The sequence below is a fragment of the Erigeron canadensis genome, chromosome 3 (assembly GCF_010389155.1).
Source record: "Erigeron canadensis isolate Cc75 chromosome 3, C_canadensis_v1, whole genome shotgun sequence".
NCBI lineage: Eukaryota > Viridiplantae > Streptophyta > Magnoliopsida > Asterales > Asteraceae > Erigeron > Erigeron canadensis.
The window spans coordinates 30,029,164-30,045,492 of NC_057763.1; the positions used below are offsets into that span (position 1 = coordinate 30,029,164).

Consider the following 16,329-nt stretch of genomic DNA (forward strand, 5'->3'; position numbering starts at 1 on the left):
TCAACTAATCTATACAAAAAGATATTTCGTCTATAAAGAAATGTAAATTTGTGACGGAATAAAAAAAATGTAAATTAAATTCAAAATTGAAAACAAAAGTAACATTAAGAAATCAAGAGCTGTAATTGGTCGATAAGTTATTAGAACAATTGTGTTTTAGTATAATAAAAAATTTAATTTTGATAATATAACGGAGTTGAATAGAGCCAGACTCGACATAATCAAATAGTTAAAGCTCGATCGATTATATAATATATATATATATATAGCAACAAAATTGGCAATCTATCATATTATAATCCACGCTTTGCCAATCTGGATATGCATATAGATAGATCATGAAAGGAAAATATCTACACGTCAAACTCAACCATGATTAACATCATGCATGAGTTAACCAACCTCAACGTAACCATAGTCAACACTACTACTCGATCAAATACCCAGCCGCTTTTTAGCCTATATAAATCATAGCTCGATTTCCTAGTGTTTCCATATCCATATATCCTATAGTTTTAATAAACCACTAGTTAGTAGTTACTACGTACTGTCTAGTCTATCAAAAACTAAGAAAGAAAGAAAAGATATATGTCGTCAGCAGAAGTGGAGTACCGGTGTTTTGTGGGTGGGCTTGCTTGGGCCACAACTGATCAATCCCTAGAACAAGCTTTCTCTCAATATGGAGAGGTTTTGGAATCCAAGGTTTATTTTGTATTGCTACATCCAATAATCCAACATACATCTTTAAATCCTGTTCAATTCGGATCCTCCTAGCTTGCCTTACGTTGTTTTATTATTTAATTTGTGTTACTGTTTCATTCATTCATAGATCGACTAACTCTTACTTTGTTACTTTGTTTATACGGAACAGTATATTATATATAACCAAGGGTCCCAGGCTATGGATATAATTAATTAGGCGCCAGTGATGAAGCTTAATTAATAATCATTTGGCCGAACTATAGATAAAATAAAACTAGCTAGCTAGTTCGAAATTAGAGGACTGGGGGACTAATTAAGATTCGCCTTGACGACTTTTAAGGCACATGATTAAGTGTTGTAAATTTATGGCCGGTTGAAACTTATGTTTAAGGGAAGGTGTGCCGTTATGCCTATCCCGTTACGGCTACGAATAAAAATATCCAATGTTATATCTTTTATGGGTTTTGGGTCTTAATAAAGTTTTTAACGGTGTATGAAATATGTCATATATGTAGACACCTTACTTTTATCAAAATTAGAGAGACTATTTTTAGGTTCTATGAAAGATAAAAAAAAGGCATAAGGATCGAATCTTTACCTCTGTCACTTGATCTAGTTGGTTTTAGTTAGGATAAATATATCTATGTCTAATAATATAGCACAATAATCTAACTTTATTTTTGTTGATATAATTATACAGATTATTAATGACCGGGAGACGGGAAGATCGAGAGGATTTGGATTTGTTACATTTAAAGAAGAACAAGCAATGAGAGACGCTATAGAATCGATGAACGGGTCAAGCCTAGACGGGCGTAACATTACTGTTAATGAGGCACAATCACGTGGAAGTGGAGGTGGTGGTGGTGGTAGAGGTGGATATGGTGGTGGTGGTGGCGGTGGGGGTGGATATGGTAGACGTGATGGTGGCGGTGGTGGTGGATATGGTAGACGTGACGGTGGAGGATACGGCGGTGGTGGTCGTGATAGTGGGTATGGTGGTGGTGGTGGGGGATATTCAAGGGGAGGAGGTGCTCCGGAAGGTAATTGGAGAAATTGAAAGAGTGTGTGAGGTTTGGTGTGATTTGGCTATATAGATACATGGCTTGTTTGATGATGTTAGTCGTTAAAGTCTTGTTTTTGACCGTGTGAAACAATTGTGATTCAATTTAGAATCATAAGATTGCTTGTTCTTTATAAGTTTGTTAATTAAAATTAGCTAAATATGCTTTTTTCTTAACAGTCTCATGACCATATTTTTAACTACTCTAATATATTCAAAATTCACTAATTATAATGAGGAGACTAAAACTAAATTTTTTCGAAGGAATAAAACCCATATCACTTTAGCTAAATGTAGCATGTGATGGTTTGACCCGAAGATAAGTGTACTACTCTACCTTTTTGTGGCTTCAAAAGGTGAAGTTTTAGAAAGGTTCAGATTTTGACTCCTAGTTAAATTTCTATTTATGTTTAAGAGTAGTGTTTGATTGATAAATTAATCAACTAATTAGTTAAATTAAAAAATGCACATGTTTTTTTTTTGTGGTAGATATATAGAGTTCTTACTTTAATTGGTCATATTATAGTCATAGTGATGGGATGTCGTTTGGGCTGGTCGTCTCACTGGGGATGGGCAGGCCAGCCCTGTCCAACCATGATAAGGTAAATGGGGTAGTAAGCTAACAAATTAGATGCTATATAAATGTCAAAGTCTCCAAAGCATTCAGCCAGCACAATCAATGATTAGCAACTATATATGTTGATCATAGACTTAAGCTAAAACGTGGCTTTATACATTTATTTAAGAGAAAAATTCATAAAAAGATAACCTATTTACATGAATTTCTTATTAAATGTAACCTATTTTGTTTTTATCTATTTAAAGGATCATATTTTCAAAAAATTCCTAATAAAGGGTATCTCGTTAGTTTTTGACAGACAGAGCTCGTTAAGTGCCACGTCATCGATGTCACATCATCAGTTTTGTTGACGTGACACTTGACTTGACTTGACTTTGACCGGTCAAAGTCAAGTGCCACGTCAGCAAAACTGATGACGTGACATCAATGATGTGGCACTTCACGAGTTTCGTCTGTCAAAAACTAACGAGATACCCTTTATTAGGAATTTTTAAAAAATAGGTTTCTTTAAATAGACGAAAACAAAATAGGTAACCTTTAATAGGAAATTCATGTAAATAGGTTACCTTTTTATGGATTTAACCCTTTATTTAATACCAAAACTTTCATCTTTTTATTAGGTACTAGCTTATAACCCACCTGAAACGCGAAAGAACCATTTAAAAATAGTTAAATTTGTATATATAAAAAGTTGACAAAAGATAAAAATAAAAACTAAAAGGTACAAAAAACCGAAAGAAGAAAAAATGTACCGTAATGAGTAAATATATTTTCTTTGATTACCTTATTTATCTTGTATTTTAATCATCTTGTAATAAAAACCTTCATTAAAATATGGATTGAAGTTATAAAAAATAAAAATCGTAAAATAACATTTCTCATATTGCTTTGTTATTAAAATATTGAACATGATTTTTTGTAATAACTCATTTGATTGCACTAAACAGAGTGTTCCTCATATTGCTTGACATTTATATTATGAAAAAATAGTGAAAAAGTTGCAAAAGGTCAAAATTTATGAGCGTTTGAAAAAAATTGAAAGCTGGAGGACTTAAATCGTCTTTGACTAAAAGTCAAATCAAAGATGATGTAAGCATTTTGATCCAAGGGTGGAAAATATTAGATGAACTTCAATGTATGATCAAGATTTTTTATTTTTCTAATTAAAGGATCTCTTTTAATATATATATATATATATATATATATATATAGTGAATGATCTCTTTTAATATATATAAAAGATATCTCTATAGACAAGAATCATAATACATAAGATAATACCAAAACTTTCATTTCTTTATTAGGTATATCTCTATAGACAAAAATCATAATACATAAGATGATACACATAATACGATATACAATCTATACAAATATGGTTCTTTGTTTTAAGTCAAATAAAAAAACATTACTCTTTTTATTATTTTTAAACAAAATTGTATAACCCACACATATAGGAGCATCCACAATAGTATTAACTTATCAAAGATTTTTTTTTCCAATATCCTGCTATTAATTTATGATATTAAATTATGAATGTGAGTTAAAGCTATAAAAAGTATTTTAATAAATGAAATTCAAAATTTAGTGTGAGTGTATAGAAAAATGTATTTAATCAAATAGGTTGAGGATTATCAGTCTTTTGAAAAAAAAGCTATTCACTTCGATGGTAATAAACTATTCAAAGACTTTTTTGTTCAAAAAAGCCTTTTCATCAATCTCCCATTGAATGCCGCCTAAAATGAAAGTGATTTTTTGGGAAAGTGATACAACGATTCAAAGAGCATAAGAGATTTCCGATAATTGAAATCCATATCCTATTTTGGATATACACTAACAAGTTTTCATCTACTAGTGCTAACAATGATGAAATCATGAAAATGATATAAGAATTGTGACATCGAATATATAGAAAGAAAACAAATATAAAGGTAGATGTATACTAATAGAAAAAAAATGCACAAAGGGACTGGCCTTATGGCTTCATAGAGACACTATGGTAGTATGGCGGCAGGTGGTGGTAAGCGACGATTATGCTCGTGGCAGTGATGGTGAAGGTGTCCAAAGTAGTAGTTGGCACAAGAGATCTAGAAGAGAGAAAACTTGCTATTCATATTTAATTTTATCTTATCAACTTAACCAGATCTATTGATGACTTACTCTTTTATAAGGAGACTACCTTAACTAGAAGCGGTAGATAATTAAGTCCATGTAATCATGTAGACGAGGACCTTTTATCTATCAATAATCACATTACCGATAACAATCACCAAGTGGTTTAGTGGCAAGGAGACTTGTATCCTCACAAAAAGTCTCAGGTTCGAGTCCTACCCTAGGCATATTTGAGGGTGGTAACAAATCACTGGGTTACCGAGAGGTATTCAATGGATATAGAGTTACGGATCTTTGGTCTACAATTTACAAGCTTAAAAGAAAATCCCTAAGAATAATACCGGCACTTCTGGAACCAGACTCATAAACTGTTTTAGAAAACCTTTTGTCAACAAATAATGAAACTTACCTTTATTTTTTTAAAATTGTTTGATTAATTTGTTAAAACCTGAAAGTGGACGCACATTACTACATTAGTAAGATGGAGATTTATCATAGGATAGAGGAAGCATACAAACATATACCTACATGAAACAAAGTACAATCATTATTTTGGTTGGCTGGTTGCTAATCGTTTATTACACATATTGAACGAAGTTGTAGCAACTAGCAAGTTCTTGTTCTCTAACTGTCTTGGACTTGAACTAGAATGAAGTATGATTCTACACCAGAAGTAAAAAGAAATCGGAGAGGTTAGCCCACTTATCTCGCTTCAAAAATTCAAGGGATAGAGTAGGAATGTTGATATTTAGAGAATTTATCTAAGCTGTCGTACACAAGGCCGACCTGTCTTGTGTATGTATCTAGTTTTTGCTAACCAAGTCTTTTGTGGTTCTTCCCACAATTTTGTAATTGTAATAAATTATCATATAATATGAAATTTTATTGTTTCTTTTCACCTCTTTATCATCAAAAATAAAAGAAAATTTAAACAAATTAATGGTAGTTAATATATCAAAAATCTAAGATGAGCCATGTTCCTGCCATTATATATAGCATAGTATCATCTTATGGTTGTGTCAACATCAGGAATGTATTCAGCTAATGATAAGATATACAGATCTAAAAAGTTCAAATTTAAAAGAAGTGATGATATTCATGAGAATATTGTTCCTCTGATAAGAAAGTGCACAATAAGGGGGAAAGCATTTGATTCAATACTTCAAGAAAAAAATTTAAAGAAGAAAATTTATGATTCATAAGTTGATGATAGCCCACATACCCTGCGTTTGATGGGATTGGGTACTGTTGATGTTGCTGTATAAGTTCAAGATTTCCACTATATATTTCAGATTGGGCACATAACATAATCTTCTTAACTATTTTGAACCTTTGATTATCAACAATGTACATATGGATGTACCCGAGTGGTAGCTGTATAATTCCAGTCCTAAAAAAATTATATTAGCAACTGATAATAAGAAATTGATTCTATCATTTTTGTATAAGGTCTGGATGTGCAGAAAATAGTGAGGTGGCTTCAAGTGTTGCTTAATTAACTTGAGGTAGAATCAATCTTAAGATCATTTTAACAATGCAAGCATGTAATGTTTTCCCAGATTATGGCGTTTATTCACTTTCTGTCCAATGACCGTATTCAATGGCAGATTTTATTCTCTGGAGGACCGGTAGTAATAAAGTCACAGATTCTTATAAACTTACGAGTATTTGTTACTTTGGAACTGGGGGATAGATTTCCCAATTGTTATAGTAGATGTCAAAGTGGTGGCCGGGTTGGGCAATGAGTCAAAACGAGTCAAGTTGAAACCAGTTGTTTTTACTGTGAGAGTCAAGTTGGGTTGACGCACAATTTTTTTTTTCTTCCATTCTTATAAATAACTAATACGCTAATTGTGATTATGAAAACGGACTATATGTTGGTACTAGTGCCATTTATATAGTAATAAGATTATGAGTCTACAAGCATGAATAATACACTTTGGGTAATTTTCAATCCATATGACCCATTTATCTTTTGGCTAAACTATTTAATTTGGCCCGGTTGACATGTTACTCTTTTAGCTAACCTATTGAGCACAATGCACAAAGCCAATCGATGCATACACAAGTAAATGTGTCCAATTGCCACCTCTACAATAGATTGTTGATAGCTAAAAACCCAATTCCTACCTACTTGATGAACATTAATTTCTGCACATGTAATTAATTCTACCTATTTTCTCCTTCTTGTGAAATGATATTTAGGCACAAGCTGAGGCATCTGATTAAGTATAATGTATCTCCCTTTAAGTATATGTGGGCAATACAAATTAGCCTCAAGCAGTGATAGATATTCCTACATATCTATATATGAATGCATCTCGCTTTAAGTATATATAATGTATGAATTCCTATTCATTACCTATCTTTGTGTCTTGATCACCACAGCCCCATTAACATATTCGAAGGATGCAACTTGTATATTAGGACCCCAACCTATTTCTTTCGAGATGTTCCACGACCTTTGAGGATCACAACAATAGAGATGTTTTGAGGCTATTATAAACTTTCATTCAGAAAGGCAAACATCCACATCGTGAATCATTACGAATGGAAATATGATTTTACGTTTTATTACTGTATATTTTAAGAACAAACACACCCACGTACATAGGCAAAAGATGAATATGTACATTATTGTTGAAGAAATGCAAGTTACAAATCAAAAAGATATTGCTCCTCAAATGTGGATATGAATGTAATAAGATATCAATCCAATTAAATTGTAGAAAATAACCATAAAAGTAATGACTAAACAAAGTAGGTTCTTTAGTTTTGCTCTGTAGTGATCTTCTTCCACAATTACAACTAGATGCTAAACAAAGCCTTTAGGGCTTCACTTAACGTGCATAAAAAGATTGTACATTTCCATATTAAAAGTCTACCCCTGAATTTTATGATAAGTGTACAGCTAATTAAAGCACCTTAACGAAAACCCTTAGGGATTCGTTTAGCAAAACCCAAAAAGCTATATGAAGCCCATTCATGTATCCATATAGTTCAATTTCATCTTTTATGGCTAAAAATATTATTTCTATTTCTATACAACTTCAAAATAGCAATGTTTTCAAGATATTTATAGAAAGATTCATCAACTATATATATGCCATTTGTTTTTTGTATCAGAGCCACTTGTTTTTCCGATACCAAAGTAACTAAGGGCTACGTTGCAAATGTAACCGGGCTACTCTTGACCATATAAAATGTGCAAAAATCTTTGGTTATTTATGCCACTTGTTTTATGTGTCATTGGAAATGTTGGACAATGAACCTCAAAAGCATGAAAGGTAATCAACTTTATGATCATTCAAAGTAGATATACATTCTGCCACTGAATATGGTTCCATTCATTACATTCCTAGAATTTAGAATTAAAAAGTTCTTTGGTTAACAAAGGGTATTTGGCTAAATTAACGGTATTGACTGTGGTCCATCAATAAAAGTCGTGAGCTCAAGTCACATACTCTCATATGAGACAATTTTGGTCTAGATTACTAAGGTATTGCGATACCTGTGTAAATTTTATTTTCAAGAGAAAAAAGAGGTATCTGATTTCTGCAAACTCTAGTTATTCAAGCAAGTTACTCGTACGTATCTAGTGCTTCACTAATTGATTAATGTGATATATGAGTACTAATTGAGTCAAACATGATCCAGAATATTGGGTAAGTAAACATGTAACTGACTAAGAAAGATAATATTCCCATGTACCATCCAAGTTGATGGAGGAAATTGGGAGGGGTCCGGGTCGGCACACAACTCGCACAATCATAAACCGACCCAAGTATCGACTAATATAACGTCATTATTAACCATTCACTTTTTTCATATACACTTTTATGCCATGTTAGCATCACTTTTTCACCACCATTACTTTCTCTTTTCTCCCTTCAAATTTACAAAATTTAATACCCTACTATACCCTATAATACCCAATATACCCAATGAAAATAAAATAAATAATATAAAGTAAACCAATCCGACTTGACCTCTTTCATCTAGCTAGGTGAACACAATCACCTTCACTTCTTCACCGTCTCTCCCTGCCATTCAACTATACCTTTTTTCACTTCGCCTATCCTCTTCACCAAGCCCTTAATTAGTAATTACACCACTAGTAACCGTTAACCCTCTTCACTTATACACTTTTATGCCAAGTTACATCGTTTTCTCTATTTCCTTTAACCTTTCACCTTTAAATATTATATTCCACGTACTATACCTCACAATATGTCCTAATTAATACCCAATTAATTTTTTTTTTAAGAAAAAACATAACACACAAAAGTGGTATAAGTGATAAAACCTAAAATTTCAAGTTTAAATCCTATAAACCTGTTTATGGTCACGGAGTTTTATCACCGGTGGGCGACTTAGGTTTAAATCTATACTGCAACTACCTAAGCAGGTGTTGCTCTCAAATTTCTTTTAGAGAAAATGGTTCATGTGGTTTGTCATATTCGCATTTTGCCCCTATGTTTTTTTTTTCCGTTGCAAACGGTCCATTAGTTTTTCATTTTCGTAACCAGCAGTCCCTGACACTAACTTCCGTTAGTTTTAGCCTGTTAGTAAGGGTATAATCGTCCATTTCAGTCAATCCATTCTAATCATCTTCTTCAACTTTTTGTACCAATTCTTTCCACAATATCTGTAACACCCCGCTAAAGCGGAATATACGGGATGCACAGACAAGTACAAATGCACTCAGTACAAGTTCAACACAGCCATTAAGATTAATCAAAGATCAAGAGAACAAAGTCATTACAAATCATAATTAAGTCTAGATCAGAAGTACAAATGTTATTACAGAATTTAACTGAATCAGAATAGTCAAATTCATGGGACAGAACAATTGTCTCATAGGACAGTACTTGAACTGGAATAGCAATAAGGCCTTCGTAGCTCCAGGACTTGTATGCACGAACCGTCACCAAAAGGATGAGCTTAGAACGGAAGACTCTTATGCTAAAGACCTAGTACCTAGCCTGAAAAGCATGTAAGTTCAAAGGTCAACTACAAAAGTAGTTGGTGAGATTCACATAAAGTACTTTATAAATATACATAAGTCTGATATGTATAAAAGTCTAGTCAAAAGTCTGTATGCCTGTCGAAAGTACCTTGCTGTAATAACAGTAGATTAGAGTCCGTAATGTACTTAATATGTATGTCTATTATTACTGCTAATCCGCTTGGCCATAACGAGCTATGAAAATTCAGGGAACTCATGTAATCAGAAAGTATATAAGTACGAACTAGGTCAGAACCGGTGACCAGAGCATGTGATCAGAACAGGTGATCAATAAGTCTAGGTAATATGCATCCTCCTGTCCTGAGGAGAATGAGGATGGGCCTACCCTAACAGCGCTGTCCATAATACCTACGGTCCATACCCAGAACAGGTGGGAGATGAATTGATAGCAGTAAGTCTTAGGTCTCATACATAGACAATAAGTACATACAAGAATGTATTCAAGATCCTGCCCATTCAAGATCTAGAACACACATTTAGAAAATAAGTATCATAACATAAATAGTCTGTCAGTACATAGTCCGTCTGAAAATAGTCTGTACATAAATAGTCTGTCTGTCTCAAGATAGTACATAGTACAGTCAAGAAAATATATATATAAGTCTGTATATATATATAAGTACAAAATAGTTTTCATGCTTTTCAGTCCCCGATAAAGAACTTTAAAAATGTACGAAGGGGGAATAAGTGAACTCACAGTGATCTGGTACAATATAGAGAACTAGTACAGTGAACGAGTATAAAGATAGATAAGTATATCTATCGAGATCCAATTACGCCTTGCCGGACTCCTATGCACGTAATAACCATATAGAAGTACATATATTAGTCTAAGTGATTATTCAAATCACAAATGACCTTGATGAACGGATGATTTGGTCCTTTGAACGTTTTGACTCAAAATAGTTTTAACTGAACTTTACGTACATGAACTGAACGAAAGTGAGCCTTAAGTTCGTTTGACTGAACTGAACGAATTTAGACCTTAAATTCGTTTGGCTGAACTGAACGAATGTAGACCTTAAGTTCGTTTGACTGAACTGAACGAATGTAGACCTTAAGTTCGTTTGACTGAACTGAACGAATGTAGACCTTAAGTTCGTTTGACTGAACTGAACGAATGTAGACCTTAAGTTCGTTTGACTGAACTGAACGAAGTTTTTTGTTAAATTCGTAAAGCTAATTTCGTTTTGAACAAGATAATTTCGTTTGATGTTGCAGGCATACGGACATAAGACTGAACTTAACAAAATCACGAGTTTTGAAGATTAAGGCATGTTACGACCCAAATTTGATCACAAAACAGTTACTAGACACATTTAAACATAAACCCATTAATCTTTAACACGTTTTTGACATCAATCATCGACCAAATCATCAAGAACACAAGTCTAAAAGGTTTATTTTTAGTTTCATCAAAACATAAGATTTGTTGTTGTTACCTCAAAACCGATTGCAGAAACACGTTTTGATGATTACAAGGAAGCTAATGATATCAATGATTTCACCCAAACCAACCAAAATCTGGAGATGAATTTAGTGTGTGTTTTAAGGTGTGGTTGTGAGTGAAGAGAGGTAGGAGGTGATGAATAGTAAACTTTTAGGGTTTTACACTTTCTTTTTATACCTTACCATAAAAATGAAATTTCACAACTACAAGGACCATTTTGCAATTAATTTGAGCTGAGCTCTTTTATGAACTTTTAACATTTACGAACCGAACATATTATATTATTGAGCGTAAACACGAACTCGTCGTACAATATTAATATTTAGATCAATTTGAAGTTCATATAAGCTCATAATGAACATCTAAAGTACGTCTAGAACTCATATAAATTAAACTGTCTGGCCGATCCAGTGGCATATGTACGTTTTTAAGAACTTAAATAGAACATTTGTGGGACGGTTGTTACAATATCTATCTTATATCTCATAAATAAATCAAACAAATAAATATTATGATATACACTAAATATAAAGAAAAACAATGCTTGATTCCAATAATAATACATGTTCTCCTGTGATATGTTGAGCTGCAACACCATAAACATAAAACAACACATTTGATAAAAAACAAATATACACATACTCAGTCAATAATTTTGAAAGATAATAAAATTTTGGTTTTCAACAAATTTTCATATCTACAAAACTAAGCACAAAAAAACCCCAAACAATCTAGAAATCCTAAATTCAAATACACACTTTAACAAATAAAGATCTCAACTTTACTGTAAATAATGGTTCTATAAACAATGGTTGATATCAAACAATAACATAATTTAGAACTAGAATTTTGTTACAATATAAAGATGAAAATATAACACAAATTAAAACGTACGGCCGACCACCACCACACAACCACCGCGCCACCACCATCCCACCTTTGGTACACCGCCGAGCCTACATTTAACAGGAACCCAAACCTATCCAACACCCAAACCCACCATCAGATTTTAAACCCGAACCCATTCAAAAAATTCCATCGATCAGATTTTTGTTAGATGAAAAATTGGAGTAAGAGAAGAAAAATTTTTGGACCTCATCTCGCCGGTAATATATATATGTGTATGTGTGTGGAACAGATGATATTTATGTATAGATTGATGGATTTTTTTTCCCTATATATGTATAGTGATTTATATATGTATCCTGATATGTATATGTTTGGAGTTGGTGAAAAATGAGATTCTTGAAAAGATCTAGAAAATTATCTTTAGGAATGGAGAATAATGCGTGTGGCGATAAAGGAGTTGTTGACACTTGGCATATAGAAATATAGTTCATGTATATGTATGTATGATTATGTATGTATGATTTCTTTTCATATATGTATAACTAAAAAGGTTTTTATCACATATGGTTCCTGTGGTTAGCAAAAAGACGATTATACCCTCACGTGGTTCACACGTGAAGGGTTTAAACGGTCAAAACTAACAGAAGTTAGTGTCAGGGACCGCTGACAACGAAAATGAAAAACTCAGGGACCATTTGCAACGAAAAAAAAGCATATATAGGGGGCAAAATGCGAATATGACAAACTATAGGGACCATTTGTGATAATTTCTCTTTCTTTTATAACGAGAGACTGTTTGTGTATATTTTAAAAAAGTTGAGGGTGTCTTATAGTTTATAAAGATGGCTTCAGCAATTCAGCATCACGCAACTAGCTGGTACTGGCTATCATTTTTTCATATTAATTACATGGAATGTAAAAACTTAGTAGGCAGACTAAAACCAGCAAAATGTTATATATTCTACCGTACTTGATCGAAAATGTTACAATAATGGACCCCTCATCAGCAGAAGAATGGGCCAAGAATCAATTAGACTGTGTAAAAGAAAAAGAGATATCTTGTTTACTCTTAAAGCAATATATGCTTCGCTCACCATGAAAGTTACAAGTCTATGTATTATTAATAGCTCACTCTCACAATTTTATAAACTCAAAAACTTATCCAATTATAACCAAATAATTGACTGACTAGCAATCAGCTAGATGATGCATCTACTATCTATATATATTTACTTTGGAAACTTCATGTCACGTGAATCCACAAATGAACTTAATTTATATATGTTGTTATCATGCATAATGAGAAAGAGATTTGTCGAATAATAGGAATACATATGATAAAAAAGATTAGTTTATTGCATTTATATATAGATGATATATATTAGTGTTACTAATTTACTATATATGTACATAAGAAATTTGTGGTTAATTAACTCAAATAAAAGAGCCAATCATGATGGCCGACAGATAGAGTGGTAAGTCATTCAGGTTTTACTCATGAAGTCTGGAATTCAAACTCTGATTGGGACCTAGCTCAATGGGTTACCCATAGTAGCTGGACTTTGTTGGTCATTCTAAATAAAAACTACTGTATATATGAATTTTACCGCACACAATACTGTATATATATGATTTTTACCACATACACTATTGTTTAGAACTGCCTATATATACTAGCATGAAGTTACCTCTGAAAAATGATGACTTTGGTTTCTATGTTGCAACCCTTCAACTTGCCGGCCAGTTCAGTCCCCACCATTTTTTGGGTATGGTGGTTTTAAGGTTTCCCATATACGATTCTAGTTTCCAATCTATCTAACTATATAAATAAATAAAAACGAATAAATTAAAGAATTAAATAATGCAACACCTGTCTATTGTATGTATTCGGCCAATAAAAAACTTACAAATGACAGCTTATATGGTTGATACATATACCAGATTAATACATACAATAGACAAGATTTGAAAGTTATTACATACAATGAACACAACTTAGTTATTTCACACTATAAACATCTGTCCAAAGTTTGTTACATTCCAAGATACTTATCCCATTAACCCACAATCTGGAAAAATCACACGGTACAAATGTACAATTCAACATTTCAACTTTCTCATACACCACTATAGATGATATTGAGACCCATGCATAATCGGTGAAAGACGTCATTGGATGTTGCTAATCACTTAATCTTCGAATACCCTTAATTGTGAATATTTGAAGAGAGAGTATATATATAGTAGTAGGTAACACATGTTGGGCTGTAATCGTAGCATATGGGCATAAAAAAATCAGAGTCTTCCGGACAACCATAGCCTAGCCTAGCCTAGCTGACTAGTCAGCTACTTACAAATTTGTAATTTTGTTCAGGACAAAGTACATCATCAAGATAACCCTCCCTCCTACATACATAGCTAGCTATAGTTTCCCTGCACAACTTTATACAAAAAGTTTGTTCTTATCTCGTGAACTCTAGAACCGGTAAACTTTGATTCTTGACACCCTCGTGAAAGCTTTTGTTTGGTCACTTGAGATCTGGTGACCTCTTTTGCAACACTGAATTCTTAAAAGCCAAATCAATGTTCAACTCTTGATTCATAATGTGCAAGTATTTCTAGAAGCACTTTCTTTAGATATGGAAGTTTGAACTTGGAAAAATGAACTAAAACAAGATACTATATAGTTTTCTAAAGTAATATTTTGAATTATACACTTGTAGATACAGAATTGTTTGTTGGTTCTTCCAGCTGGATATGCTTATTGTCTAAGTTACTGAATTATTGAACTTGCCTAATCTAACGAATGGATGGACCGGTGGACTGAAGTGAACAAATTATCACATAGATAAAAATGATTAATCGTAACCAAACCTAGCTAACGGAAAATTAGCTATTGATCACAAATTAATAATCAGTAATGTACTTATATATCAAAATAAAGATATGTTAATATTTATGGTTTTCTTATGGTAAGATCAATTATATATGAAGTTATCGACGTGGGATTTCGTTTACGTGTAGTTGTATTCGATAAGGCATATGATCAAGATATGAAGATAGATTACTTGTAAGTAGGAAGACTTGGTAGTAGCTAATGGTTCTTGGAGATTCTGATTCTTCCACCATATATGTTTGAGATATGTATAGTTTTGTCCTTATTTTGTGGTGCTTAAGGAGACGAATCATCGGAATTCTTCTCATTTCGGGCCAGCTTTTTTACAAGCCAACTAGCAAGCTAGCAGGACCTCCACCTTACCCCACTATTCTTGGAGCCTATATAAGACACACATTGCCACCTATTTTCACATATCAGCACTTATAAGCATATACACACTTACAAGCTAGAGTGAGTTCTATCTAGCTCTTCGCAAAATAAACAAACTTTTTTTTTTATATAACGTTTTTTATTAAGTGTTTGTATGGCATCTAGCTCAATGTCTTCACGTGGTTCGGGATCATGGACTGCCAAGCAAAACAAGGCCTTTGAAAGGGCCCTTGCGGTGTTCGATAAGGATACCCCTGACCGATGGCACAATGTTGCCAAGGCCGTTCCTGGGAAAACGGCCGAGGAAGTGGAGAGGCATTTTGAACTCCTTGTGCAGGATGTTAACAGCATTGAAAGCGGTCGCGTTCCTTTCCCCAATTATAGATCCGCCAAAGGAGGAGCATAGTATTAAGGTATGTCAATGTCATCATCATAATCCTATAATATATATATATATATATATATATGAGCCTTAATAATCACTATATATACTTTCATGTCTCTCACCATGCAAAGAATAACAAAAATATATTTATATATCATATATAAACAATCTTGTAGTTTTGCACTTTTAGGCTTATTAACAAACTTGATTTGAATCCATAAGATGATTCCCTTGTGTATCATAACTATATAGATACAATGCAGCAATGCATGCATGATATATATTATATTCTTTTATGGAAGTTTTAATGCTTATGCTACATTTCATTGAACCTTGCAGGATAAGTAACCCTCTGCTGCAAGATTGAAAAAGCAGGGCATGCATAATTAAGTAGCAATAACGAAGATCCCAAGACCATTTTCTTCGAAGCAATTTCATCGATCAATGTAACTAGTATGTTAGGGAATCATATAAAATTGATTCCTGCTCTATGTAATTTCACTTCTGTAAGTTGGCAAATCTCTTTTGTTCTTCTTGGCTAAAATGCACATTTTATGTGAAATGAAATCAAAAAACAAAATGTGCTTTGTGATCCTTTCAACGTGTTCATTAGTAATTTTCCTGATACGAGTGAGCTGAGGAAGTTATTCCACGTCAACTTAACTTCCTCGTCAACTTAATTATAATGAACTTACGTGAAATAACTTCCTCAAAACAACATAGATAATTTGATATATTGACTTGTTTTTATCCATATTCATTCTATACACATGCATTCTAATAAACAAAAAGAAATCTTTTTTAATACAGATTGACCTTTTATTGGTGGTGATCCTGTCTCCTACTCATGTAACTTCTGTGGTTTTTGAGTGATAGTTTTTATTTTGTTAG

At 32.9% G+C, this 16,329-nt stretch overlaps 2 protein-coding genes across 2 annotated transcripts; both read left to right on the forward strand.

Moving 5' to 3' along the window:
• Nucleotides 1-473: 473 nt before the first annotated feature.
• LOC122591023 (glycine-rich RNA-binding protein-like) lies at nucleotides 474-1,942 on the forward strand. Its single transcript, XM_043763211.1, has 2 exons — nucleotides 474-702; nucleotides 1,403-1,942. Exons 1-2 carry the CDS (start codon nucleotides 589-591, stop codon nucleotides 1,760-1,762), a joined length of 474 nt encoding a protein of 157 aa, XP_043619146.1. The 5' UTR covers nucleotides 474-588; the 3' UTR covers nucleotides 1,763-1,942.
• A 13,167-nt stretch (nucleotides 1,943-15,109) lies between these two features.
• Nucleotides 15,110-16,032, forward strand: LOC122593342 (protein RADIALIS-like 1). Its single transcript, XM_043765736.1, has 2 exons — nucleotides 15,110-15,466; nucleotides 15,778-16,032. Exon 1 carries the CDS (start codon nucleotides 15,208-15,210, stop codon nucleotides 15,457-15,459), a length of 252 nt encoding a protein of 83 aa, XP_043621671.1. The 5' UTR covers nucleotides 15,110-15,207; the 3' UTR covers nucleotides 15,460-15,466; nucleotides 15,778-16,032.
• The last annotated feature ends 297 nt before the right edge of the window (nucleotides 16,033-16,329 follow it).